The sequence below is a fragment of the Pristis pectinata genome, chromosome 21 (genome assembly GCF_009764475.1).
Source record: "Pristis pectinata isolate sPriPec2 chromosome 21, sPriPec2.1.pri, whole genome shotgun sequence".
NCBI lineage: Eukaryota > Metazoa > Chordata > Chondrichthyes > Rhinopristiformes > Pristidae > Pristis > Pristis pectinata.
Window position 1 is genome coordinate 34,469,771 of NC_067425.1, and position 25,537 is coordinate 34,495,307.

At 42.9% G+C, this 25,537-nt stretch overlaps 2 protein-coding genes across 4 annotated transcripts in view; one reads left to right on the top strand and one right to left on the bottom strand.

Annotated features, from left to right (window-relative positions):
• The window catches only part of mybbp1a (MYB binding protein (P160) 1a), a 92,568-nt gene extending 81,048 nt beyond the window's left edge, over positions 1–11,520 (top strand). The window contains exons 25-28 of the mRNA XM_052035971.1: positions 1,428–1,541; positions 3,639–3,740; positions 5,602–5,717; positions 9,525–11,520. Coding sequence (XP_051891931.1) covers positions 1,428–1,541; positions 3,639–3,740; positions 5,602–5,717; positions 9,525–9,861 — 669 coding nt within the window. The 3' untranslated portion in view covers positions 9,862–11,520. The remainder of the gene's footprint in view (positions 1–1,427; positions 1,542–3,638; positions 3,741–5,601; positions 5,718–9,524) is intronic.
• Positions 11,521–14,294: 2,774 nt separating this feature from the next.
• The window catches only part of LOC127581361 (sphingosine-1-phosphate transporter SPNS2-like), a 104,098-nt gene continuing 92,855 nt past the window's right edge, over positions 14,295–25,537 (bottom strand). The window contains exons 11-13 of one of the 3 annotated variants that reach the window (XM_052035723.1): positions 23,120–23,216; positions 22,367–22,407; positions 14,295–18,034 (exon numbers count right to left, since the gene is read on the bottom strand). In XM_052035723.1, coding sequence (XP_051891683.1) covers positions 23,123–23,216 — 94 coding nt within the window. In that variant the 3' untranslated portion in view covers positions 14,295–18,034; positions 22,367–22,407; positions 23,120–23,122. The remainder of the gene's footprint in view (positions 18,035–22,366; positions 22,408–23,119; positions 23,217–25,537) is intronic. The other 2 variants (XM_052035720.1, XM_052035722.1) reach the window with 2 other exon arrangements.

The following is a 25,537-nucleotide window of genomic DNA, read 5'->3' on the forward strand; positions in this document are numbered from 1 at the left end:
CCACAACACCACCAATTTTTGTGTCATTCACAAACTTGCTAATCATACCTCCTACATTTACATCCAAGCTGTTAATATATATCATGATACCACCATCGATCCCTGTGGTACACCACTGGTCATAGATTTTCAATCAGGAAAGCATCCTTCCACCACTATCCTCTGCCTCTCATCACCAAGCCAATCTTGGATCCAGTTAGCCAGCTCATCTTGGATTCCATATATGCCTTGACCTCCTTGTCCAGCATACCACGAGGGACCTTGTCAAATGCCTTACTGTAGTCCATATAGACAATGTCTACTGCTCTGCCTTGATCAATCTTCTTAATTACCTCAAGAAACCCAACCAAATTACTGAGACAGGACTCTCCCTGCACAAAGCCATATTGACAATCCCTGATCAGCCCCTTGTTTCCTGAATGTACATAAATCCCCCTAAGGACTTTTTTTTCACTGGCCTGTGGTTTCCAGTCTTATCCTTCAATAAAAGAACAACATTGGCTATCCTTCAGTCTTCTGGCACCTCACCAGTGGTTAATGAAGATGGAAAAATCTCCATCAGAGCCCCAGCTATCTCCTCCTTGCTTCCCATTGCATTCTGTGATTGATCTCATCTGGCCTGGGGATTTATCAACCTTTATGCATCCCACGACATCTAATATCCCCTCCGTCTTAATACTGACCTGCTCCAGATTATCCATATACTCCTCCCTGAACTCACTACCTTTCACATCCTTCTTGGTGAATACAGATAAGAAATATTCATTTAGGACCTCACCCATGTTCCCTGGTTTTGCACTTTGGTCTGTAAAGGGACCACTCTTTCCCTGGCTACCCTCTTCCTCCTTTCTAATAACAGTTCTTCTCTACCTGTTTCCATCATTCCATTCATGTGTCTGTTGTGGTTCAGTTAGCAGTACTTTTACCTTTAGAGTCAGAAAACTGTGGGTTCAAATCCCACTGAAGAGATGTGAGCACAAGAGTCTAGACTGGCTCTGCAGTAGTCTTTGGAAAGGAGTGCATTGTTGTTGGAGGTGCAATCTTTTGGATTTGCTCTTGTTGGGTGCAAGAGATCATACAGCAAAGAGTGTTCTAACCTCAATTAGCATCATTAGAGCAGATTATCTAGCCATTAACAAGTCTCTGTGAACGTGTGGTGTATGGAGATCAGATGGTGCATTTTTGAAATTACAGCGGTGTAAACATTTCAGAAATATTTCATTGGGCTTTGGAGCACTCTGGATTGTTCAGGCTGTTTGGAAAATTGGTCTAACAGTCAGTTTGGAAAATTGGTCTAAATAGAACTTTTTTTACTCAACCCACTGAGGTATCCATGAGAGAGGATCTGTGGTTTTCTTTCTTTTTGCTGAGAACTTTTGTTCTGATCGATGTCTCTGTATTAATCATCTTGTTTACCTATTTTTCAGGGTCAGGCCTGCTGTCTTGTCCTGAAGGCTCTGCAGTCCTTGGAGGTGAAGCAATCTTTCTCAGGCAGCAAATGGAACAAGCTCATCACTGAAGTTATTAGTCAAGTCAAACAGGTGATTGAATTCCTCAGATTTTTGATTAACTCGCACTGAGATTTACTCGGGGCAGTAAATCAGAATTTACTGTGATAGTAACAGTGAAGATATTAGTTTATTTGTAAATGGGCCTGCAACTTTAGACACATGTAATTAAATGAAAATCCAGAGTTGCGCCAAGGTATGCTGCTCTAACCTGAGCTGCAGGACACTGGCAATTCACATAAGCATTTCCTTTTTAAACACTATAAGGTAACACTGAAAATTAACTACTCGCCATGAATGAGAGGTCATTGACCTGAAACATTAGTCTGCTTCTCTCCCCACAGATGCTGTCTGACCTGCTGAATGTCTCCAGCATTTTCTGTTTTTATCTGCAGATTTTTGCTTTTCAATTACTATGCTGTGAGGTCTTACTCTTTGATTTTAATTATTTGGGATAGTTTTTTTTAATTATAATTAAAATATTTCACTCTTGTGTCTTTTGCGCTCTGTTCAATCTTTGCCTCTCTTAGATGAGATGAATGAATTACTCTTCACCTCCTGGATCAGACTGCATTGTTCATTAGCAATTTATCTAATTGGTTAAGGGGATAAGCTTAAACCCTTGGGCACACAATTTGAAAGTGCCTTGAGCCAAACTACTCAGCTCTCTTGCTTCCAGCAACTTGTAATTTATACTTAGGGAAAAAAACAAGACAATTAAATGGGATGTGATAAATTTCACATAAAACAGCTTTGTTCATTAACTGGACTGCAGCAAATTCTGACCCTTTGTTTCAGCTCAAGCTCTTACAGTAGCTTATCTATGTAGAATTAAAGTTGAGGTTCCGCTGTCTTTGATTGGAAAGGCAAAAGCAGATAACAGTCTCCAAAGTACAACCTTGCCGCCTATACACAGCAGAAGAATCAAATAGACCTGTCAAATCCATTATCCAAAAATCATTTACATTTGCCTTCTCACGGATTCAACCTAAATTATTCCATCTCCTGAGGAAACACTCCACAATACAGGATTTCTTGCTTCCCTCCAAAATAATTCAGGAAGACTGCAAAATATTTATCTAACTCTGCTTTGTTCCCAAATATTTATCTGAGCTGGCTTTGCTATTGTCAAGCAGCCTTTCATTCCTGGTAAGGTGCATTGTTCAAGGTTGTTTATAGCAGCAGAATGAGGCGTACAGGCGGCTTGTGGTTTAAATTACTTGGAACCCTGCCAGTGCTGGCGTTGACTGGTTAATGTGCACGCCTGCCCAGACAGCCTTCTCAGCCACAGCTCATGATCGTTGTGAAGTCTGCTAGCGTGATACACACTTGTGTACTGTTTCTATGCTGCCGGATTACCTAATCTGTTTTGGGTTAGCAGGATCAAACTATGGTGTTGTTTTAGGATGCTATTGCAAGATAAATGGAAGAAAGACTAGGGAGGAAAACAAAAGTGAAAATGTTTTCGAAAATTTCCATTGCCCCTCTCCTGATTACCTCTCCAGCACTTTTTTTTTAGGATTGCTAACCAGAGGCCTCTGCTGGACAAAGTGCATGTGTGAAAGCAAGATAAGACTGTACAGCGTTGTCTGCCACAGTTAGATAGTCTACTTGTGCTCTTTGTCAAGTATCACGGGAAGAGTTGGCCAAGGACCAGGGTGGTAGGCAATGCTCATTGAGTGCACTCCAGCACTCAGCAGTGGAGTCGGTGGTGCTAGTACCTTGGAGTCATAACTCAACATCTGTGTTTGTGATTATATAATACCTTTTTTAAACATGGTGAAATTGTCTGACAGAACCTGAACCAGAGCCCACAGAAAGTTGAGGACAAGTGACAGGAGCTTGGTCAAACTGATAGAGCTCAAGATCTAGAAAATTAGCTAATTAGGGGGTGGCTGTAGGGTGTCACAACGATGCAAGGCCATGTAGAGGTCTGAACTTGGATGAGAATTTGGAAATCTCAGCAATACCCTCAAGGAGCAGAGTAAGAGGTATTGGAAGGGTGATCTGATGTAACAAGGTGCCCCAGCGGTGTGTGCCGGGGCCAAGCATTTACGTCTGGGAGACAGAATACGGTGCGTTCCAGATGCATTACAAGCTTTACTTTGTTTTCATTCCCTTCTGCCGCAGTGTTTGAAGACTGTGACATCTGTCAAACTAAAAGTGGAGCAGGAAGAAGTGAGAAAATGCTTGGAGCTGGCACACTTCCTTCTCAAGACTGTGACTCAACAGGTAAAAGAGAAAAACAATATCGAAGTCTGTCCCCAACCTTCACTGAAACCTTTCTATTGCTGAAATTGTTAGAAAGCAGATGCATCAGAAATGATTGCATGGACACTTAAAGTTCCCTATCCCAAGTGTCCTAATTAGTCTGCATATGGCTACTCTGGTTTACTGTAAGAACAGAAGAATAAAGACACAACACAATAACTGTGTTGGAGAATCCTTTGGGTTAATGAGAGGTCTGAGTCCTTGATAGTGTGAGAGCTTCTTCCAATTTGTAGTTAGTGCTATTGTCAGTAAGTAAGTTGGTCTGTCTTAAGTGATTTGGGCATGCCATTTTGCTATATTACTGGGAGTGCTACTAACTGAGGTGTAGGAGGAGTCTAGGGTCCTGCTCACTAGACACTGAGAGACCAGGCATTGTATTGAATAGACGATACAATGAACATAGAGAAATACATGTCCTGATTGTATTTATTGTATATCTATTTTATTAATGATATTTGGGGGAGAAATCTTTAAAAGGAGTCATGAACCAGGAAGCTGATTGCTCACTTGCATGGATGCAAAAGCTCTCATGTCATAGAAGGATTGGTGTCCCGGTCAATATTTATCCCTATCCTAGAGCAGGTGATCTAGTCATTATCATTTTTTTTGCTTGCATTGCACAGATTGACAGAGATTACCACAGCAATTACTGCATTATTGGTTGTAAAGTCCTTTGGGAAATCATCAAGTCAGTGTTTAAATACAGGTCTTCAGTTTGTCTCTGTGCCACAGTTTCACGATGAGAACAGGTGGATTGCAGCTTTTCATTTTACGTTAAATTGGGCAACACTATGCTACTGTTGGAATGATGATTTTATTTTTAGAAGCTCTCTGAGCATTTGCTTGCATGTTTTGCCAAACAATAAATACAAATGAAATGTCCAGTTGACCTGCTTTGGGTCTGATGAACTGCCGTGAGGTTGGTAATGAATGCCTGAAGCACAGAACAGGTGAATAAGGCTTGGATTTGTCTGCTCTAGGTCTATCACATGGGCTGTTCTAGTAACACGTTGGTGTGAGAGTTTAGTGTGAGCATGCTTCTTGGAATTCAGTCTCCAGGCTTTGATTTGTGATCGTGAATACCAGGTTACAGGAGTCAAAATGTAGTGTGGCTTGAGCTATTCCGAGTTTATGAAAGGTGGAATGTAAGTCAAAGTCGTGTTTATTGTCATGTGCACAAGCACAGGTGCAATGAAAAACTTACTTGAAGCAGCATCACGGGCACATAGCATCAGAAACACAGCATTTACAAGAGGAAAAATAAATTAAACATAAATTGTACACATTATACAAGAAAGAACACATTTAGAATTTTTAAAAAAAAGCAAAGTCCATTGTAGTGCAAAGTGGTCATAATGTTGCCCCACTGAGGTAATGATTGGGGTCGTGCAGGTTGGTCCAAGAACCAAATGGTTGAAGGGAAGTAGCTGTTCTTGAACCTGGTGGTGTGGGACTTCAGGCTTCTGTACCTCCTGCCTGATGGTAGCTGCGAGAAGATGGCATGGCCTGGATGGTGGGGATCTTTGATGATACACGTTGCCACCTTGAGGCAGCAGCTCCTGTAGATACTTACAATGGTGGGGAGGGATGTGCCCGTGATGTATTGGGCTGAGTCCACTACTCTGCAGCTTCTTGCATTCCTGCGCGTTTGAATTGGCAAACCAGACAATGATGCAACTGGTCAGTATACTTTCAACAGTACAACTGTAGAAGTTTATGATTTTTGACATCAGAAAAATTGTGTTTTTTCCCTATATTCTCTTTTCGTGTTCAGTTAGCTTTTCAGTTAAGTGTTGATTTGTACGAGTGTTTTGTTTTGCAGAAGCTCGATGTCTCAGTAGCCGAGCTGATTCCCGTCCTGCAGTCACTGGAGCAGCTGGAAGATTTTGGCAAGGTCTCCCAATTATACTGGCACGTAATGAAGCTTCTTGGATTCAAGTAAGAATCTCATCTCATTCCCTTTCTGTTTGGTTTCTGAAATGAATCTTCTCCCCCACATCTCCAGTCAGTATCAAACATATCAATTTGTAACCAAGCCTGTTACTGTGGAATTTTCTTTCATAGCAGGGTATATATTTAAGGGGATGTGGGAGGGAAATTTTAAAATAGAGCCAACAATGATAGGGCTGTGGGGGAAGAGGGTGTTGATTGATACTCGAATAAAAGTCCTGTGCACTGTTGCTCAAAGTGCAAACATTAAAGCCATTAAAATTAGAAATGCAAGTGATAACAGGAACTGAAAGCGTAAAGTGGAACAAACTAAATGGCAGAGGTGTTTAAAATAATGGCTAAAATTAAAGTGAGGGGGACTGTTCTTAAGAAGTGAGTTGAACTCTGCAACAGAGGAACTGCAGGTTGGAACCTGATACAGAAGGGACCACTGGCTATGAGGCCACAGAACAATTAAGTCACCACAATCTTTGCACCATTCTGCTGTTTTTGTGCTCATCACTGTTTATTATTGCTGTGTCCACTGTTTACTCTTGAGAGCTTCACACGAGCAGGGAATTTCATTGCACCCTGGTGTGTATGACAATGATCTAATTTGAAATAAAGATTATTAAGTATTTAGAAGAGAGGGAGAGGGATAAAGGGGAGTTAGAGTAGGTGTACTTATTAGTGACATGACAAGGTAATATAGAAAGTGACATCAGTGAGACTGAAATGAAATCAATGTGGACAGAGCTAAGCATGGAAAAGCAGCAATACAGCAGCATGTAGACCAAGTAATAATGGAAGAGAGCTGGAGGAGGAACAATACAAACAAATTAAGGTAACGTTTGTCTTTTTTAACAATCTTGTAGGGTTTTGCCTGCCCTGGTATTAACAAGGCAGAAGTGGTAAAGGGATAAAAGAACTGTGTGCTTTGAGTAACTTACTGTGTGCCCACGAATAACCCATGAGAGGCACAACACGGTGCATTTGCTACTGTATCTAACAATGGAAACTACATTAGGGCAAGTAAGAGAAGTAAATTTAGGGAGGCAACCAGTAGTGATCAGTGCAATGGATTGAAGATAAAATGTTTTGAAGGGACTGAGAATGAACTTGGGGTGGGGGGTGAGAAATGAATTATCATCAATATTGGCAAAGAAGAATAGCAATGGAAGTGTTTAGCACAGTGTTGAACGGAGTAAACTTAGGTATCAAAATATTCCAGGGACACGAGACAAGGATCACAAAGGGACAGACAGGACAAAATCAAGGGAGATTTCCAGGAAGACTAATCAGGCGGAGGTAACATCAGAGATTGTGTAATCACATTTGAAATAAAAAGATAAATAATAAATAGACTGACTGAACTTGAGAGCTTAAAAACCATTGGTCCACAGAGATTGCGTCCATATTAAGGAAATCTAGGGAAGAGATCATGGGTGTAGTGTCAGAGGATGGCCTGATATCCAGTGTATATTTAGGAAGGGAAATGGAAGGTGTTCAGAATCAAGTCAGAGGCAACAGAAAATCATCCAGTAAACAATATGAACAGGAGAGGAACGCTGAGATAAAAAATCAGCCACAATCTTATTGAATGATAGAACAGATACAGGGTGGGATTAGTGTGGATTTCAAAACTGAAGGTTTTGCTTGGCCAACCTGATTGATTTCTAGAGCATAGTGTACAATGCTATAAAAAGAAGCACTGGAGAAAAATGAACTTGTAAGGTTTCTTCTAAACCTCCAAGGTTATAACCGTTGGGAGGGACTGGATTGGGCAGGAACTCCTGACAAAAGAGGCAGGATCTTTTGAGGTCTCTAAATGATGAAAGGTTTTGTTGGATTGTGTTTCTGCTTGTTCAAAAAAAAAGCAAAACTAAAGGATATCAGCATAAGGTAAAGGGCTGAATCTTGACAGCTGTGACCTGCTGCACTGCTGGAAGCTACCAGCGTTTAGCCATTAAACTGAAAGGAGTCCTGGACTCACACTGAGAGTCTGAAACTTCCTGACAGTTTTGAAACGTCTAACCTCTAGTTTGCCTTGCTGCTGAACCCCCCAAAGTCAACAGAGGGGCCCAGTCTTGGTGGGATTCCCCAGCTTAATCACCTCTCAGATCCTGAAACAGGATCCCAAAAAAATCATTTAGTTCCAAAGCTTGCAGATCAGGAGGCAGAGGGCAAGGTAAAGTTTTGTTCTATTATTTTGTTTTAGAAAATTACAAAAGTTAAATTATTTTTTAACTTATTTTTTCAGTATTATTGGCTTTTAAATATTTCTGACTGTCAGAGGCAATTAAAGATTATAAAAATGTATCACTAACTTGAAAGAATACAAAGTGCCTCGCCAGCTTGCCTTTACTCAAAGCATGTCAGGGGTGTTCTGGGTGCCTGAGGCCTTGTCTGAGTTTCACTGTGCCTCGCCTCGCCTCTACTCACCTCACCTCACCTCTGAGTTTGACCTCACTACCCAAAACTAGGATTCAGGGAAGCAGCAAGATTGACCCTCCGCCTCTGTACCGATGCCATGGGATTCAGCAAGGTTTGGCCCAGTCACCCAGAATGTGGTAGGTGGGAGCTTTAATATGAAGACTTCAGAGGTCACAGAAACTTGGAGAGGAGGAAGAAAAGCAATATTAATAAAACAGTTTCATCAATGGAAAAGAGATTTCAGTAAAGCTGAGGAAGCAGAAATACAATCAGTTGAATTAAAGATTAGTAGTAGGTGTAAGATTATAATAGCTGTCGACACATCTGATGATTAATAGCTTAAGTGAATGAGCATGGAATTAGAGGTAACCTTCTAATGTCAGGTGTTAATTAGAGTCGTAGACTATATCTCATGGGAACAGGCCCTTCAGCCCAACTCAACTGTGCCAACCAAGGTGCCTACCTAAAGAATAAAGGTAAAGAGTATGTTCCAAGTGGGATGTGAAAAACGGTGTTGAACAGGGATATAAATATAATTAAAGATCCAGATAGTGTTAAGTTGAAAGGCACACATTTTGTAGATGGGAAGAGGGATTTAAGACATTGTGTGGGAAGACTATGGGGAAAGGAAACGTGCAGAGAAGTGCAAGGTTACCTGCTTCAGGTATTAAAGCAATAGATTAGATACTTAATGGTGAGAGGACGGAGTTGAAGAACAAAGCGATTGCAATATCCGTGCAAACTGATCACTAAAGTTTTTAGAACTGAGACTGAGGTTTAATATGGTAAGGGTACAGAGGAACAGGGAGCAAAGGAAGATAAATATTGATGCTCAGGTCTAATGTGATCTATTAGAATTTGGAGTAGAAGCTTTGACTACTCCTAGTCAAAGGTTTTTTGACTAGGAGTAGTCAAAGGTTTTTTACCCAGAGAGTGGTTGGTGCATAGAATGCACTGCCTGGGGTGGTGGTGGAGGCAGGTACATTGGTCAAATTCAAGAGATTGCTAGATAAGCATATGGAGGAATTTAAAATAGAGGGATATGTGGGAGGAAGGGGTTAGATAGTCTGAGGCGAGGTTTAAAGGTCGGCATGACATGGTGGGCCGAAGGGCCTGTATTGTGCTGTACTGTTCTATGATTCTGTGATACTAATGTAGCAGATTTGTTGGCATAACCAGCTTGCTCCTGTACCAAATTGTTACATATTTTTTAACTTTATGAAATAATCATCCATTTTTAATAGTTCCTGAGGTTTTCATCTAGTAAACCTGATCCATGCCCCTCACACTACTGCCCACCCAGAGCTTGGCATAGTCAGTGGCCCTTTTATACCATTCTCTGGATTTTGACTACTGGGCTAACCTGTTCTTCATTCCCACCAGCCAACCAAAGAAGGAGAAGGTCAAACCACAGTTACCAAGTCCAGTAGCAGCAGAGGGAGCTCTTAAGAAAAAGAAGGGATTTCTCCCAGAAACCAAGAAGCGGAAGAACTGGAAGAAGAAGAAAATCCCAACCCAGGAGAGTGAGCAGACAGGGAAAGGAAACGCTGCTGGAAAACTGGATGATGTTCCAAAGGCCACGGGTGACAGTGTGGGCAAAAAGAGAAACAAGAAGAAGAGGAAGAAGAATCCAGGTGGGAAGGCAACAAGCAACCCTGGGACAAACCAGGAGCCCCCGGCTAAAAAGCCCAAGAAAAAATCCGACAGGAGCGAGCCATAGCAATTAGGTAGCCTAAAGGGCGCAGGTGAAGAGGAAAGCTCACAGAAAGCAAGGAGGCTACAAAAGCAAGGAAAGCAGAGTAAATGGAGAGTGAAGGAAGTTTGATTCCAGTCCTGCTGGGACTCCATGGATCTTGAGAACTGGACCACGGTACTTGAGGTGTGAGAAAACTCAGTGACTGAAGATAGATGTTCTGACAAATGCCTACTTTGAATATTGCATATCAAGGACTTGTAAAAGACGGTTATCTTGCTCATGACCCAATTGTTTTTATTAAAGAGCCCCATGATGCGAGATATAGGATCTAATATTTACTGTGTTCTTAAACCTGCAGGTTTCTTCTCCACCACTTGTCCGATGATTTTGAAATCAAAATTTAAAGTATGTTCTCTTTCTTGGAATTCTATACTGTGGCTCAGCTGGACTTGTTCTACCTTTAATTATCATTATAGACACTGTGTGTGTCTAAACTGAGGGGAATTGGCTGTGTTTGCCTTCCCCCTCCAAAAGTATTTTGTTCATATTGGACTTTTTAAAATAAAAGCAGTGGTCGTTATCTTAATCTGCTCCCTGTTTCAGGTGAGGGTACTGAGGGTTGAGGAGCAAAGCAGCTCAGTGGAGGTAAAGTAGGTCAAAATGCGGTGGAAGCACTCCTTGAGGGAGTGGGTGGCTTCTGAAACTGAGCTACCAACTCCTACTCCAGAGTCAAGGGGCTCATTTGTCCTTTTGGAACACCTCAAAAACTATTTAGAGCCTTTCACCTGTCGGGTGTTGTGTTCAAGACCCTCCCTCTAACATGCTTCAGTGAAAGACCTGATAGCTTGAAACTTGCCCTCCGAGCACATTACCTGCACACAGCAATTCAGCTACCGAGATTTGAGTGACCTTGGCTCTGGAATATATTTGCCACAGGTTGGACAGTTTTCCATTAATTCAGGAAATTAACTCCACTCTTGCAGGAAAAATGAGGCACAACACCGTGGTGAGGAAGGTGTTGGAGTAATGACAGAGTTTTGTTTGACACCAGTCTTCACTGGTTATTTAGTTACGATACTCGCATCCACCTAATGTAGGTAATTGCCCAGGTATGTCCTGTTCACAGGCCTGAGTGGCTCTACAATCCCCTTGGTTCTGTGTACATGTAACTTTCCTGAGGCCTGGAAGTCTACTACTTTATATCCATTAAATGGGTGTGTTGCTTTTCGTACTCAGTAGGTTGAGTGTGCTTTCGCCAGTATTCCACCCAGCAGAGTTGGCTGGTCTGCATTAAAACTGTTTGCCTGCGGTTCTGGACATAGGGGTCACCTTCCTTCAGCAGTTCAAGAGATAAAAGATCTCCACTTCAGATATTCATTCAGAAATGATCCAAACAAGCCTTGAATGGGGAGAAGGATCTGAACCTCATGCTTGAGAGTTTCTCTTTATTCTTTCTGCACCACATATATTACTGAATATAGTCTTGCTGGCCAGTGATGCACTAATTGCCTAATCCAATTTTGGCTCTGCTGACCTGCAATGCTGATGTATCCAGTGGTTTAGTATCAGGCCCCTTGAGGTTTTAATTAGCCCTGTCCATATTGGCTCAAAGTGACTATGCTGAGCTTTGTGTGCAGCTGCAATTGATTTCTGTTTACAGCAATAAAACTGAAGAATGTCAAATTTAATTGTATGCTTAAATCTGTTAAAGGACTCAAGTTCTGAAATCCAGGCTGCAGTATCGGTGTGCAGTGATCCGTGTCGGTAATGTCAGTTGTATTTTGCTGAATCTGGAACAGCTGAATTCTGAGGAGACGGTTGGTGTTACAAAGCACGTATGCTCGGCTTTCAATAACTCCAAAAAGGACGGTGTCTTTGTGGAGATGCCTGACAATTGTGTCTCCATCTAATATACATCGCTGCCCCCTGAAAGCACTGGGACAATAAGGCGCTTCAGGCTGCTGCCCCTGTCGAAAGGGACTGATCTGTCAGTCAGAAACTGGTTAGCCATGCCTGTGGTTTTGACCACCTTCAGTTGTTACTGAGCCCTCAATGCTAAGGCTTTCGTCAAATGTATGGCACAGGCCTTTTAAGCCCAGTTGGGCCAAGCAAGTGCTCATGCCTCTCATAAACCTCCTCTCACTCCACATTATCCAACCCTATTGGTCTATCTGCTCTCCTTCATAAACATCTCTTGGATTTAATGCCTAAATGATTTTGAATGTGGTGCCATAATAGGTACTGCTCTTGCTGATGTGAAGAGCTTGGTGCGGGCTGGAAGTGAGGTGGATCGACTGGGGCTCCTGCTTTCGATGACAGTTGAGAAATGCATGGGTAAGACAAGGTAATGTTGTGAAGCTTTACCAACTGAATAGCTTGCCAATGCCCAGTGTTTCAGCCCAACTATTTGGGTGGTCCCATCAAGCATACATGTATCCTTGGAATTATCAATTAAGCAATGAAGGGCAAAGGCTGCCATTTAGTGGTAGATGTGAGCAGGGAAATAAGTTCTAGTATTTGTTCATCAAGGGTTGAGATGTTTTGCCCCTCCATTGAGACTGTTCTATGCTGTTCCATGGCTACACGTCTGATTTCACCAGCTAGCACCCCTAACTTGTTCTTCCCCCATTATTGCTCCCATGTAAATGGAACGTCTTCTGGTGACAGAGCCTGTTCTAATCACCTGATTACAACATACTCCTGCAGCCACACAGCAGGAATGTCGGGACATTCCAAATGCCAACAGCTTAATCAAGTTCTGGCTGGGGCAGCAATTACTTCATGCAAAGAGGTAGATATCTAGGAGCATTTAATTAGAGCCATTGTCTCCCAAGACTCTCTTCATTGCCTGAGGAACTTTCCTGATACCACCACCACCACCACTAATTGACCTGGGCCTTTTAATCTACCTTTGCTTTTACAGGATGAAACGTATTGCAATGCGTAAGGCTTTCTAACTAGCATGTAAAATGAACAGCTCATGAAAGGTGTTTTTGAAATGGATCCATGGCTTGCAAGGACCAAATGGCAGACTATCTTGTGTGTGGCGTGGATGTTTTCATTTACAGGCGTGCCTTTTGAAGCAAGATGAATAACTTAACTTTTTTTTAAAGTTCTGCTACAGTCAGTTGTTTTTTGTAGGCGTTTAATCTCTCTGGTTTCTCCAGAGCACCTTGACCCAAGTGTGAGAGTAAGATCTGCTGGCGCTCAGGAGATTCGGGTTGCTGGTTGTGTTTTGATCATGTCTGGAAACTATTCTGCAGTTTAAATCTTTTACCAATTCATGTTTGAGAAACTAAGGACTGCAGATGCTGGAGAAGGGTCCTAACCCAAAACACTGACAGCCTGCTTTTCTCCACGGATGCTGCCTGGCCTGCTGAGTTCCTCCAGCATCAACCAATTTATGTTTGCTCACCTAGCAACCCACTCCACTATTCTAAGCAACCAAGTGTTGTCTTTATTGGCCAGCTTCAGTGGCAGCTGAATGGCATAGATGCCATTGGTAATTCAGGTGTGTGACAGTCAGAACTGGAGTCTTTCCTACTCCCCAGAAAATGATCTCATAAGTCTCAGTGCTAGTGGTATGTGTCGTGTCCTCACACGTTCTTTGCCAAAAAAAGATCTGGACACGAGCTCTGCTTATACTTTCCTGTTGTGTCTAGGTGAAGAGTTGGGTGCAGCTCACACCAGATAACCACAGGTTTGTTTTGAGTGGCTGTGAATTTTCCCTGCTCTGGCCTTGTAAGTTTTTCAGTCCCATGGAGGGGTTGAGGAGGGAGGTGGGTGGTAACCTGGTGACGTAAAGGTCCAGAACAAAATGCATCATTTTATAAAAGCATTGCATTTACCATCTAGAAGCAAAGGAACCAAATGCATCCACTGAAGATGCTGGAAATATTCAGCAGGTAAGGTGGAGAGAGAAACTAATTTGTGTTTTGGGTTGATAAGCTTCCATCAGAACTGGGAAAACTTGGAAGCAAAACGTGTTTAAAGTGGAGAGAACAATGGGAAAGTTTGTGGTAGGGTGGAGACAGGTAAAGGGATGGGTGGTAGAAGTGAAAGGTGGGGCTCATTAATGATGGGGCTGTGCACCATTGTGGCTGCAAATACTCAGGTCTGGCTGCATTTATGGATCTGATGAAAGTCATCAATCTTGAAATGTTTTCTTTCCCCACATGCTGACTAGCCTGCTGAGTATTTCCAACAACTTCCCTTTTTACTTCAGGTTTCCAACATCTGTAGTATTTTGTTTTGACAACTGGTGAATCGTTTGTACTTTGGAGCCATGACTGACTAACGAGTGTACAGCTGAGAATACCCATTGTATTCTGGAAGAGGTGTGGTATGTGCAGACATCTTTCAACCAGACTCTCTGTTGCTTGGGATCTCCTGGTCACTCAGAACAGAGCACGTGATCATTCCTAACCATAATGTAGTGTATATAATTGATCTTTGATTGCAGACATGCGTTCTGGCTGTGATCCACTTCTATTTATGGAAAGACATTCATCCTGTCTGTACAGACACTTCCTGGTGCCTCCCTGAAGTGGAATCCCAGTCTGTCTGTGTCTCAATAAGTTGTGCTCTACACTTCCCATATGTACATTGATTTTGTACATATAAAACAGTGGCAAAGTCTGTGAGAATCTAATGACATGACTGAAAACCAGAACCATACCAGGTGGGCTTGTGTGTGGATTTCTGTCCACAGTTTGTCAGCAGCATCATTACTACCTCCTGCAGATTTTCTTGAGTGCGGTGTAGAAGCCACTGGTCCCCTCATTACAAAGGATAAATATTTTTAGAAGAGAGAAGTTAGCTTCCTAGAATAGTTATACAACCTGATCTGAATGATTGATGTGGTGGCAATGGTTGATTTGCTGGCTACGGTTGGTCTGTAATCTGACCAGAAGGTTCTGAGGAATTATTTTCAGAGGTATCATGAACCTTTCATTACATCCAGTGAAAGATAATTGCAATTGGCTTTGAGTAAAGTTGGTTACTTCTGCTTCATTACATCTCCACACTAGTACAGCTGAATAATGCGTGAATTCTGTTCTTGCTCCTCATTGAGGTATTGACCACCAGCTTCCTACCACTCATTCTACTGAAGATGATGCAAATTCAAAGTTCAATGGAAAAATTAAGTTCAAGCCTACTATGTAATTTATGCTGTTATGGGAAGAGTTAGTTTGATAAAAGGGTGAGTTGCAATTGGAGGATTATGTTCTTCAGACTGAGTTTAAGTTGACCAGAGGAGTGCTTGCATTTTTATTCCTTCAGAAGGATGTGGAAGCATTGGAAAGGGTGCAGAGGAGATTTACCAGGATGCTGCCTGGTTTAGAGAGGATGGATTATGAGGAGAAACTAAGGGAGCTAGGGCTTTACTCTTTGGAGAGAAGGAGGATGAGAGGAGACATGATAGAGGTGTATAAAATATTAAGAGGAATAGATAGAGTGGACAGCCAGCGCCTCTTTCCCAGGGCACCAATGCTCAATACAAGAGGGCGTGGCTTTAAAGTAATGGGTGGGAAGTTCAAGGGAGATATCAGAGGGAGGTTTTTTACCCAGAGAGTGGTTGGGGCATGGAATGCGCTGCCTGGGGCAGTGGTGGAGGCAGGCACATTGGTCAAATTCGAGAGATTGCTAGATAAGCATATGGAGGAATTTAAAATAGAGGGATATGTGGGAGGAAGGGGTTAGATAGTCTTAGGTGAGGTTTAAAGGTCAGCACAACATTGCGGGCCGAAGGGCCTGTATTGTGCTGTATTGTTCTATGATTCCATGATTTAACAGGATCTCAACCCACAGCACTCCCTACCACCTTCTGCAGACTGCCTTTCGGCTCTTTGTACTTGCGAGTGTCTGAGGTTACGTACACAACCCCTCAAACTAATTCCGAGATTTTATAAAAGCTGCAAGCACAAATTGTGATGTGCACTTATGATGAAATATTCTGCTCTTGGGTATTGATGCAGTTAGCTTTGGAAGCCATGAGGTAATAACATGACATATATGCAATAAGTTGCATTCAAATAGTTTATTTTAATTTACTTGACTATACATAAATTTAGCTACAACCTTGTGTATAATTTATATACTTTGGCTTTAAACAATAAAATATACCTGAAATAATCAGATAAAATAGATTTTTTTTTAGAAAATAATTCTTGTTTAACAAGAAATATCAGACACTTGATCAGTGCAAGTGGATTTTGTATAGGAACACATGCATATGACACAAGAGATGTAGCATATAGCCAGCCATTGTATAGGATATAGTTGCTGACACTATCAGGCAATACCAGTTAGGAGTCTCGCAGAAAGGAGAGAGACAGTGACACCATATTTTTAAGTGAATAAACCACACTTAGCATCAGTTTATACGTACGACTTTCAAATTGATAAAGTTGTAATTATAATTCCTTTTGTGGAAGGATTCTTTTGATATAAATCAAAGAAAATGGAAGACAAGTATTTCCTGTCGAAGGAAGCTTATTAATAATTTAGACATCACTTAACACCATTTAACATCTTAAGTCACAACTGAGACATCACACTCTGACTTGATGTTTCATGTATGATGCTCTTCATTGCATGGTGTCTGCGTGTTAACTTTTATATGCTCTGGACAGTGGCAAGCCAAAAAGCAGAATGCCTATGAAAGCTTAATCTCCTTGGTTAAAGATGCTGATAGGTGTTTAAGTAAATATCCAAATTTGCAGTATATTTAATTGTAATATGTAGATTTTTTTTGTTAGTAAAATTAGAGCACTGCATAAAACAATAGTGAGAGACCATACTTATGGAAACTTCCTTAATTTCCATTGGGAATACGATTTGATTACAGAACCTACTTTCATATCCCACACCTACCTCTTGATCAGCCATTGTGACGCAAGGTTATGAATCTGTTGTAAGTGAGATGGAGTCTGACCATTCAGACTTTAATTTTTCCTGTTGCAATTATGCTTAGCAACCACATCACAGTAACCCACGGTGCTGAAGCCGAGGTCGACAAAAAATTACTGTTGTTCCAAAATGTGTCAGATCTCGACCCGCAAACTCACTGAAGGGAAAAAAAATAAAACCATGCAAGAGTTGGGGAAGTGACCTTTGCAGGTGACACCTTGCACAAGGTATTTGGTGCATTGAGAAGCATTAGCAGATTCCAGAGAGGCTTGTTCGGGAAATGGCTTGTATGCAAAATATTCGGGTCAATTTGATGACAATGCTTGTTCTGAACGAGCACACCAAGCTACCAGGCTGAGCTCTGGGTTCAGCTGCTCCATCACACCCGCAGTCAGCCCATGACATCGCAGGAGATGAATAAAGAAATGGGAGGGACAGGAAAGTTTCTTTGGGAAAAGCATGGAAGAATGCTTTCTTCTAACAATGCTGTCAGACACTGCACGCCCCCTAACCCTCACGCCACAGTTTCACATTTCCATTGCCCCAGTGGGATAAAACTTTTAAGTAGCTGTAGAAGGAAGAGGTTGGAGATTGGAGCATCTCTATTCACATCAAGGGATTTTTAGTGCATATTCAAAAGCCAGTGATTACATTGTTGTCACTTTGCAATGCCAACACTTCATCCAACCAGTAATACCTCCTGCTATGCTTAATTCACCAAGTAACATTGTTTGTACTAGCACCACCTCCACACCGAACCGGTGTATCAGTGTGACTACACTCTAACGTACTATGGGTGATATATGATACTGATTTGATGGTGTCCTGTAGGTTACCTCCACAATGGGCTTTCCTTGACCCTTGGTGACAACAACGGAGGAGCAACATGACGAGCGTCTCGGCCACAGCCCGTGCCTCTTTCACATCACAGTAACCCACGGTGCTGAAGCCGAGGTCGACAAAAAATTACTGTTGTTCCAAAACGTGTCAGATCTCGACCCGCAAACTCACTGAAGGGAAAAAAAATAAAACCAGACACGGTGGCAAGGATGCCCTAGCGGCAAGATTTCCATAGCAAAACGACAGGAATTGTAGGCTCGGCCCTTCATGAACAGGGCTTCCTTATAGTTGAGCCATTCCTGGCATTCTTCTCATGATTCACCGCTTCCCTGGCAGTAGATGGACCTGTTGCTCGGCGGTGAAAGACTTTGTTCTGTTTGCTGCAACCACGGTGTGGTTTGAAGATGAGGTGGCTGAGTTGGGAGCTGGCTGAACCTGTTCTAGCCTAAAATGTGGAGGGGAAAGAAAGAATTCAGCACAGGGAACCAAACTGAATGTAGAAATAGCAAATGGTATTGATGGTGATACGAGGCAAGGCCATGAAAAGAATAAATACCAACATCGAGGTGTAACCTCATTCTGTGACACAAGCACTTCCAACAAACAAGACACTTGAGATGGAATCATAGAGAGAGAGAGAGAGAGAGCACAGAACCAGTCCCTTTGGCCCATGAGTCCATGTCAACCATCAAGCACCCATTTTTACACTAATCCTATCCTAACCCATTTTATTCCCTTCACATTCCCATCAACAATGGTTGTCTCTCTGACTGGAGGCCTGTGACTAGAGGTGTGCTACAGGGTTCGGTGCTGGGTCCATTGTTGTTTATCATCTATGATGATGTGGTAAACTGCATCAGCAGATTTGTGGATGACACCAAGATTGGGGGTGTGGTGGACAGCGAGGAAGGCTATCAAAGCTTGCAGCGTGATCTTGAAAATGGGCTGATAAATGGCAGATGGAATTTAATGCAGACAAGTGTGAGGTGATGCACTTTGAGGAGGACAAACCAGGGTAAGACTTACACAGTGAATAGCAGGGCTCTGAGGTGTGCGGTAGAACAAAGGGACCTGGGAGTACAGATCCATAATTCCTTGAAAGTGGCGTCACAGGCAGATAAGGTTGTAAAGAGAGCTTTTGGCACTTTGGCCTTCATAAATCAGGGCATTGAGTACAGGAGTTGGGATGTTATGTTGAAATTGCACAAGACATTGGTGAGGCCGAATTTGGAGTATTGAGAGCAGTTCTGCTCACCTACCTACAGGAAAGATATCAATAATCTTGAAAGAGTGCAGAGAAAATTTACAAGGATGTTGCCAGGACTTGAGGACCTGAGTAATAGGGAAAGGTTGAATAGGTTAGGACTTTATTCCCTGGAGTGCAAGAGAATGAGGGGAAATCTTATAGAGGTATACAGAAGTATGGAGGGCATAGATTGGGTGAATGCATGCAGGCTTTTTTCCCCCAAGGTTGGGTGAGACTAGAACTAGAGGACTTAGGTTCAGGGTGAAAGGTGAAATATTTAAGGGGAAACTTCTTCACTCAGAGGGTGGTGCGAGTGTGGAATGAGCTGCCAGCGGAAGTGATAGATGCGGGTTCAATTTAAGACAAGTTTGGATAGGTACATGGATGGGAGGGGTTTGGGGGGGGATATGATCCGGGTGCAGATAGTTGGCAGAAGATCAAGTCGGCATGGACTAGATGGGCCAAAGGGCTTGTTTCTGTGCTGTAGTGCTCTATGACTCTATCTCCTCCCTTAGATTCAATAGGTTAGTTAACAAGATGTAGCCTCCAAATTCCCAATAGCTCCAGTGAAATCAGTTGTGTTGCCTACAAGAAAATATTAACCTGCAAAGATAGAGGAAATTCCCTCTGCATTCATATCATGTGGCCTTTTAAATGTGTCCCTGACCTATTGGATTTCACGGCCTATGTAGGTGCAATAATATTCCTTCCACATTTGATTTTTCTTCTGACATAGAAAAAGATCATTTAACCCATCCAATCCATGCCAACTCTGAGCAATCACATCATTTGAATTCCCTCTTATTTCCATCCCATGTCCAGCAGCTCCCCCCAGATTCCAGCACTCACCCACACACCAGGGGTAATTTACCATGACCAATTAACCCACCAGCCTTCATGTGTGTGGGATGAGGGAGGAAACCCACATGGTCACAGAGAATGTGCAAACCCCACACAGACAGCGCTGGAGGTCAGGATTGAACCTGGGTGAGGCTAAAGCTGTGCCAAGAACCTCCCTATCCTATCACCATCCTGGAATAATCAGTTCCATCCAACCAGTTTCATAGTTCACAGTCAAGTTACAATCCAACCAATTGTGGTCTATATCCATCTGAGCGGTTGAGAGAAAGTTCTGTATTAATACTACAAACCATTAAGCAACAAGGCTAAGGAGCCTCACCTGTACTTTATAACACTGGGGATGTGCAAGGCATCTGAAATCTATCACTGGGAGCCACCCTATTCAGAGCTGGTGTCACCTTGTCTGTCCACACTTCTCCCCGGACCTACTTGCTGATTATGGAACTTATGCAAGTGACTGGGGAAGCAGTGGCGTCTATTACTTGTGTGCAGTAGATACTCTAAGGTAATGTTCCCCCATTGAGTTCCCTTGTAAGCAAAGTGCAGAATCCTACATAAAGGGACTGATGTGTTGTCAATCCAGTTTGAGTCCTGCATTTTACAGCCCTAGATCTACATGTGACTTGCTCACTTTTGTTTTCCCCTGGGGAGGAGTTTCCTCATCTCCAGACCGGACTCGAATTCAGGTTTCCCTTTTATGTTTTTCCAAATCGGATTTGGGCCAACTTTTCTCAAAACACTGCTGATAAATCAGTGAAAATCAGGAAAGCTATTGCTAGTCTTATTATTTATAAAACAAAGAATGAGTTGGCATCAAAATACACATACTCTTTCCAAAGTTCCAGGACTTGAGCTTTACACCTTCCTGATACAACGATTGCCTGAGCTGGCTCCAAGGTTGGCACAGGCCAGTGAGTGGCTGAGGCTGATAAGGGCCTGTGTTCAGTACAAGACTGGCATAGACCCAGCAATGTCCTCATGGACACGTCCATGTCTCTCCACAACATAGCTATGGAGCTGTAGGCACAAGCAGTGACAACCTGTTTCTCTGGTATGACCTCTACTGTCATTAGGCATAGAGATATCAGCACCTCCGTATGAACCTATATGCTTTTTGATTTCATGGTTCCAGCACTTGATACTTTTGTCCCCACAGCTCACGTCACCCACCCAGGCAGCTTCAGTCAGACAACCCTGCTGAGGAATCCAGAGCAAGACAGAGTCTCAAATAGAGCTTGAGGCCCTTCAGAGGAGTAGCACTTGTTCAACAAATAGCTGAAACCTGGGACTCTCCTAAAGGGCTGTGAATGGTGGAAAACTCGAAACAGTATTTTTCAAGAACAAAATAGAAATCTTCCTTTGATGTTGGTATCATGGTGTACAGAAGACATGGAGCAAAGGTGGGCAATGTGGTTGAGGTATAGACCTACCACAGTCCCGTTAAATAGAACAGACTCCAAGGCTAAATGACCTCCCCCTGTCTTCATGAGACACATGGGTAGGTGGGAGACATCTTGGTTTTCTCCCCAGGAGGAAGTACGAAGCATTCTGAACTTTCCCTTTACATTTGACCTCCCAAAGTGCAACACCTCGCACTTGCCCGGATTAAACTCCATCTGCCATCTCTCTGCCCATATCTGCAATTGGCCGATATCCCACTGTTTCCTTTGGCAACCTTCAACACGCTCCATGACGCCACCAATCTTTGTGTCATCAGACCTTGTAGAAGTTTATAAAATGACGAGAGGCGTAGATAGAGAGCCAGCATCTTTTTGAAATGTCTAATACCAGAAGGCATGCATTTAAGGTGAGGGGGGGAAAAGTTCAAAGGAGATGAAGTTGTTTTACACAGAGAGCGGTGGGTGCCAGAAATGTGCTGCCAGGGGTGGTGGTGGAGGCAGATATGATAGAGGTGTTTAAGAGGCTCATTGCGTAGGCAGAAGGGATGAGGTGACATTAGCTTAATTAGGTTGACACAACATTATGGGCTGTAGTGCTGTATTGTTCTATGCTCTATTGTACCATTTGCCTTCTCCACGTAACCAGCCCAAGAGGGGGATCTCACTAAATGGAAAATAACAGTAAACAGTGCTGTAGCCCATCTGTCTGGGGTACAGCCCAAGGGTGCATTTGAACATAAGTTACGTCACTTATAAACCACATCACAATGGAGGATTGCACTGGGTCACGTGACTGAGAGGGAATGTCCTTCTAAGTAGATTACACATGAAATGAGTCTGCATGAAAATTTTCCCTCAATGAGTCTCACAAAGGAAAAAAAACATGGATTATCTTAGCATCAAAGTGAAATGAAATGGAAGGCTTGAACCGTAATTCACCGACCTATCATATTTGACATTTTCACAAAGAGACAGCCCACACTGACACAACCACAGAGGCAAAACAACATCACATCAAAGAATTGCTCAGATCTAGAAGGGCTATTTCCTACACATCTTTCTTTTGCGCTCTGTCTGTCCAAGCCCAGTGATAAATCTCAGCCCTGTTACTGCAATGGAGTCTTGTTTCCTGTGACTCAGACCCTGTGACCTCCTCGTTCAAAGAAAGTTATTAAATAAAAGGAAATCAACACAAATCACATCACAGGGACTACCCTGTTGTTTTAAACAAGTTAACATTTCATTAAAATGTGATTTTTTTTTCACTCACCTTATCAGACTTTCACAGAAACCAGCTTCATTTCTTCCACCCTGCAGGGAAAGGAAATTCGAGAGCTCAGGCACAGAAGCAGAAGTGGAACGGTGCACTGGCCTTACCATGCCCACTGCATTCAGGGGCACAGTGCAACCTTCCCAGGCACAGTCCTGCCAGGCTGGAGCCACCGCGGCCTCCATCAAGGTCTGATCCCAGGCACTGCATCTCTCACACCACCCCTTCCAGTGGGCACTGTCACCCCAATACTCTCAAAGGCCTTGCCTGCCTCCTACCCCCACTACATACCCTTGAGACCATTGCCCTCCTCAGCAAGGCATCTCTTGAGCACCATTACATGCCAGCTGCATTTTCACCCATGCTGTGTAAGGATGTCAGTGACTTAGTAGCCAGATTCTGCTTGGGGCATGTCAATGCTCCCCAGCACCTGATTAGTTGGGAAACTGCACAGTTGCTGGTGTTCACCATCTCCCACAAACACAGGACACTGAGAACATACCAAAAATCCTTAGGTGCAATGCACTGCATTTGTAATTTGATACTGGCATTGGTTTATAATAATCACATGCATGGAGATAGAGAGAAAACCTTTGTCTGCATGCCATCCGTACAGATCATGCCATACGTAAGTATAGGAGGTGGTAAACAGGAAACCAGAATGCAGACTGTAGCGTTACAGTTACAGAGCAAGTGCGGTGCAGGTAGACAAATAAAGTGCAAGGGCCACAACGAGGTAGATCAGAAGTTCACCTTTTAGCGTATGAGCAGTCTGTTCAAGAGTCTGATAACAGCAGGGTAGAAGCTGTCCTTGAGCCTGGTGGTACGTGTTCTCAAGCTTTTGTATCTTCTACCCGACGGGAGGGGGGAGAAGAGAGAATGACTGGGGTGACTCCACATCAGACAGAATTATCCCCCAATGCAAAGCTGCCCGGGTCCACTGGCTCACCGTGGGGACACCTCCAGCTTCAGCGTGTACTGACAGGCTCGATTTCTATCAACAAATGCTAGTTTTTGTTGCTGCAAATCTAAACTTCTGTCTGTGCCTCAGGTCAATTCACCTGCGCAACCCCCATATACCTTGTGTTAGTTTTCCACTGTCTGTGTCTGCCTCTTTAGTGAGCTGTCCTATCACAGTGGCTAAATAAATTAGATCGGTATCTTTGGACTTTAGAAGAATGAGAGAAATAAAAAAAACTGCAGTTAATGGAAAATAAATAAAAATAGAAAATGCTGGAAACACTCAGCAGGTCAGGCAGCATCTGTGGAGAGACACAGGATTAACATTTCAGGTCGAACTCCCTTCGTCAGAACTGGGGAGGAGAGAAAGCCTTTCTGTTAGCTGTTGTTCTTTCCACAGATGCAGCCAGTCACAGTTAATCTGCTGGGCTAGGAAACCACAGGCCTGGACTGCCTATTCCAGGCATGAGCTCAAATTCCACCACAGTGGAGAGGAATAAACCTTGTTAATTAGATAAATCCTAGAATTAAAAGGATCAGGATTTTCCCAAACATCCAACCACAGCCTCGAGGGAAGGAGATCTGTGATCCTTACCTCGCCTGTGACTCCTGACAGTACAATGAGAATAACTAAAGTGTTCTCCCCAGCAACACCCACACCCTGCACAGCTGCCTGCAAAGTTTTCTACCTTAATACCAGCTGTTCATTACTTCCTGTGAAGCTCTTGGGATGTGAAAGCTGTTGGTCGTTCAGAGTATCTTGGAAGTTGCTCAGGTTGCGTAAGGTGCAATGGAAAGGCAGGAATTTCTTCCCACACTTTGCAGGTAAACATTCCTTCGCTGGGCGCCTCCACTACCTTGCTGAAACCCATCCCAAAGGGCCACTCTCCCTGAAAGTAGTTGACTGGGACACCCACGAAAATCTGCTCCATTACAATGTAAATAGTTATTGTAACATCTTGGTTATATTGCCATTTAACAAACACTGTAATTAAATAACTGTGTAATTACATTATGATCCATGGAATTTAAATTAAATGTTAACAAATAGTTAGTTAATCTGGAGCACGTTGGCTAGATCATATCAGGCATCCTGGTGTGGTAATTGATTTAACACTGATGCTAAGTTAGCACATTCTGTAATGTAGTAAGGGTGCTAATTCCTTGAGTTATAGAGTCATACAGCATGGAAACAGGTCCTTCGACCTATCAAGTCCATACCAAGCATGAAAGGCACACTTACACCAATCCTACACTGATCCCATTTTATTCTCCCCACATTCCCATCAACTCCCACAGATTCTACCATTCACCTACACACCAAGGGCAATTAACAATGGCCAGTGAACCTACCAACCTATATATCTTAGAGATGTGGGAAGGAACTGGAGCACCCCTTGGAAATCCATGTGGTCACAGGGAAAATTTACAAACTCCACACAGACACCACCAGAGGTCAGGATCGAACCCAGGTTGCTGGAACCTTGAGGACATACTAGCCGCACCACGGTGCTAACCCAAAACTTATAAGCTTTTAGAAGAGCTTGCTCTCTCAATGCAAGAAATGGTGCAGCTTTTGAAATGAACGGACAGAGTTGGTGGACTCAGTGGGTCTTGAATAAGGGGCTCCAAGATAAACATGATTAAATGCAAAAGGTTTAGGGCAGGGGCCAGGAGAAATGTTGTTTCAAACACTTGGTTGTGAAGCCACAGGAAGCACGTTGAAGCAGGGAGCCCTTCAACACTTAAAACAGAAAAGAATAAAAGGGAAACAGAGCAACGTGTGATTAGGGCTGCTGCGGAGGAGTCTCACCAGCATGGACTGGTTGATCCAAATGTCCTACTTCCTTGTTCCATTGTATGTGACATAGACCAAGGTTTAACAGCTTCTTCTGCCTGGGTACGTTACAGCCATTGGAACTTCACAGTGAATTTAACGATTTCAAGTGACCCCCTTTTTCCCTCTCTCTCCACAGAGGTGGCTGTACCCTTGTTTTAATTTTGTTTATATTTTTCTGTTACCAACTGCTGTTTTTTTAAAGTAATTGAGAACTTCAGTCTACCACAGATATTCCCTCTGTCCTCTCCACCCCTTCCCCTCTGTGCAACATAAAACATGCTCCCCTTCTCACGTTTCCACTTCTGGTGAGGGGTTCTTGACCTGAACCTTCAACTCTGTCTCTCTCTGCAGTGATGCTGCATTTTCTGGAA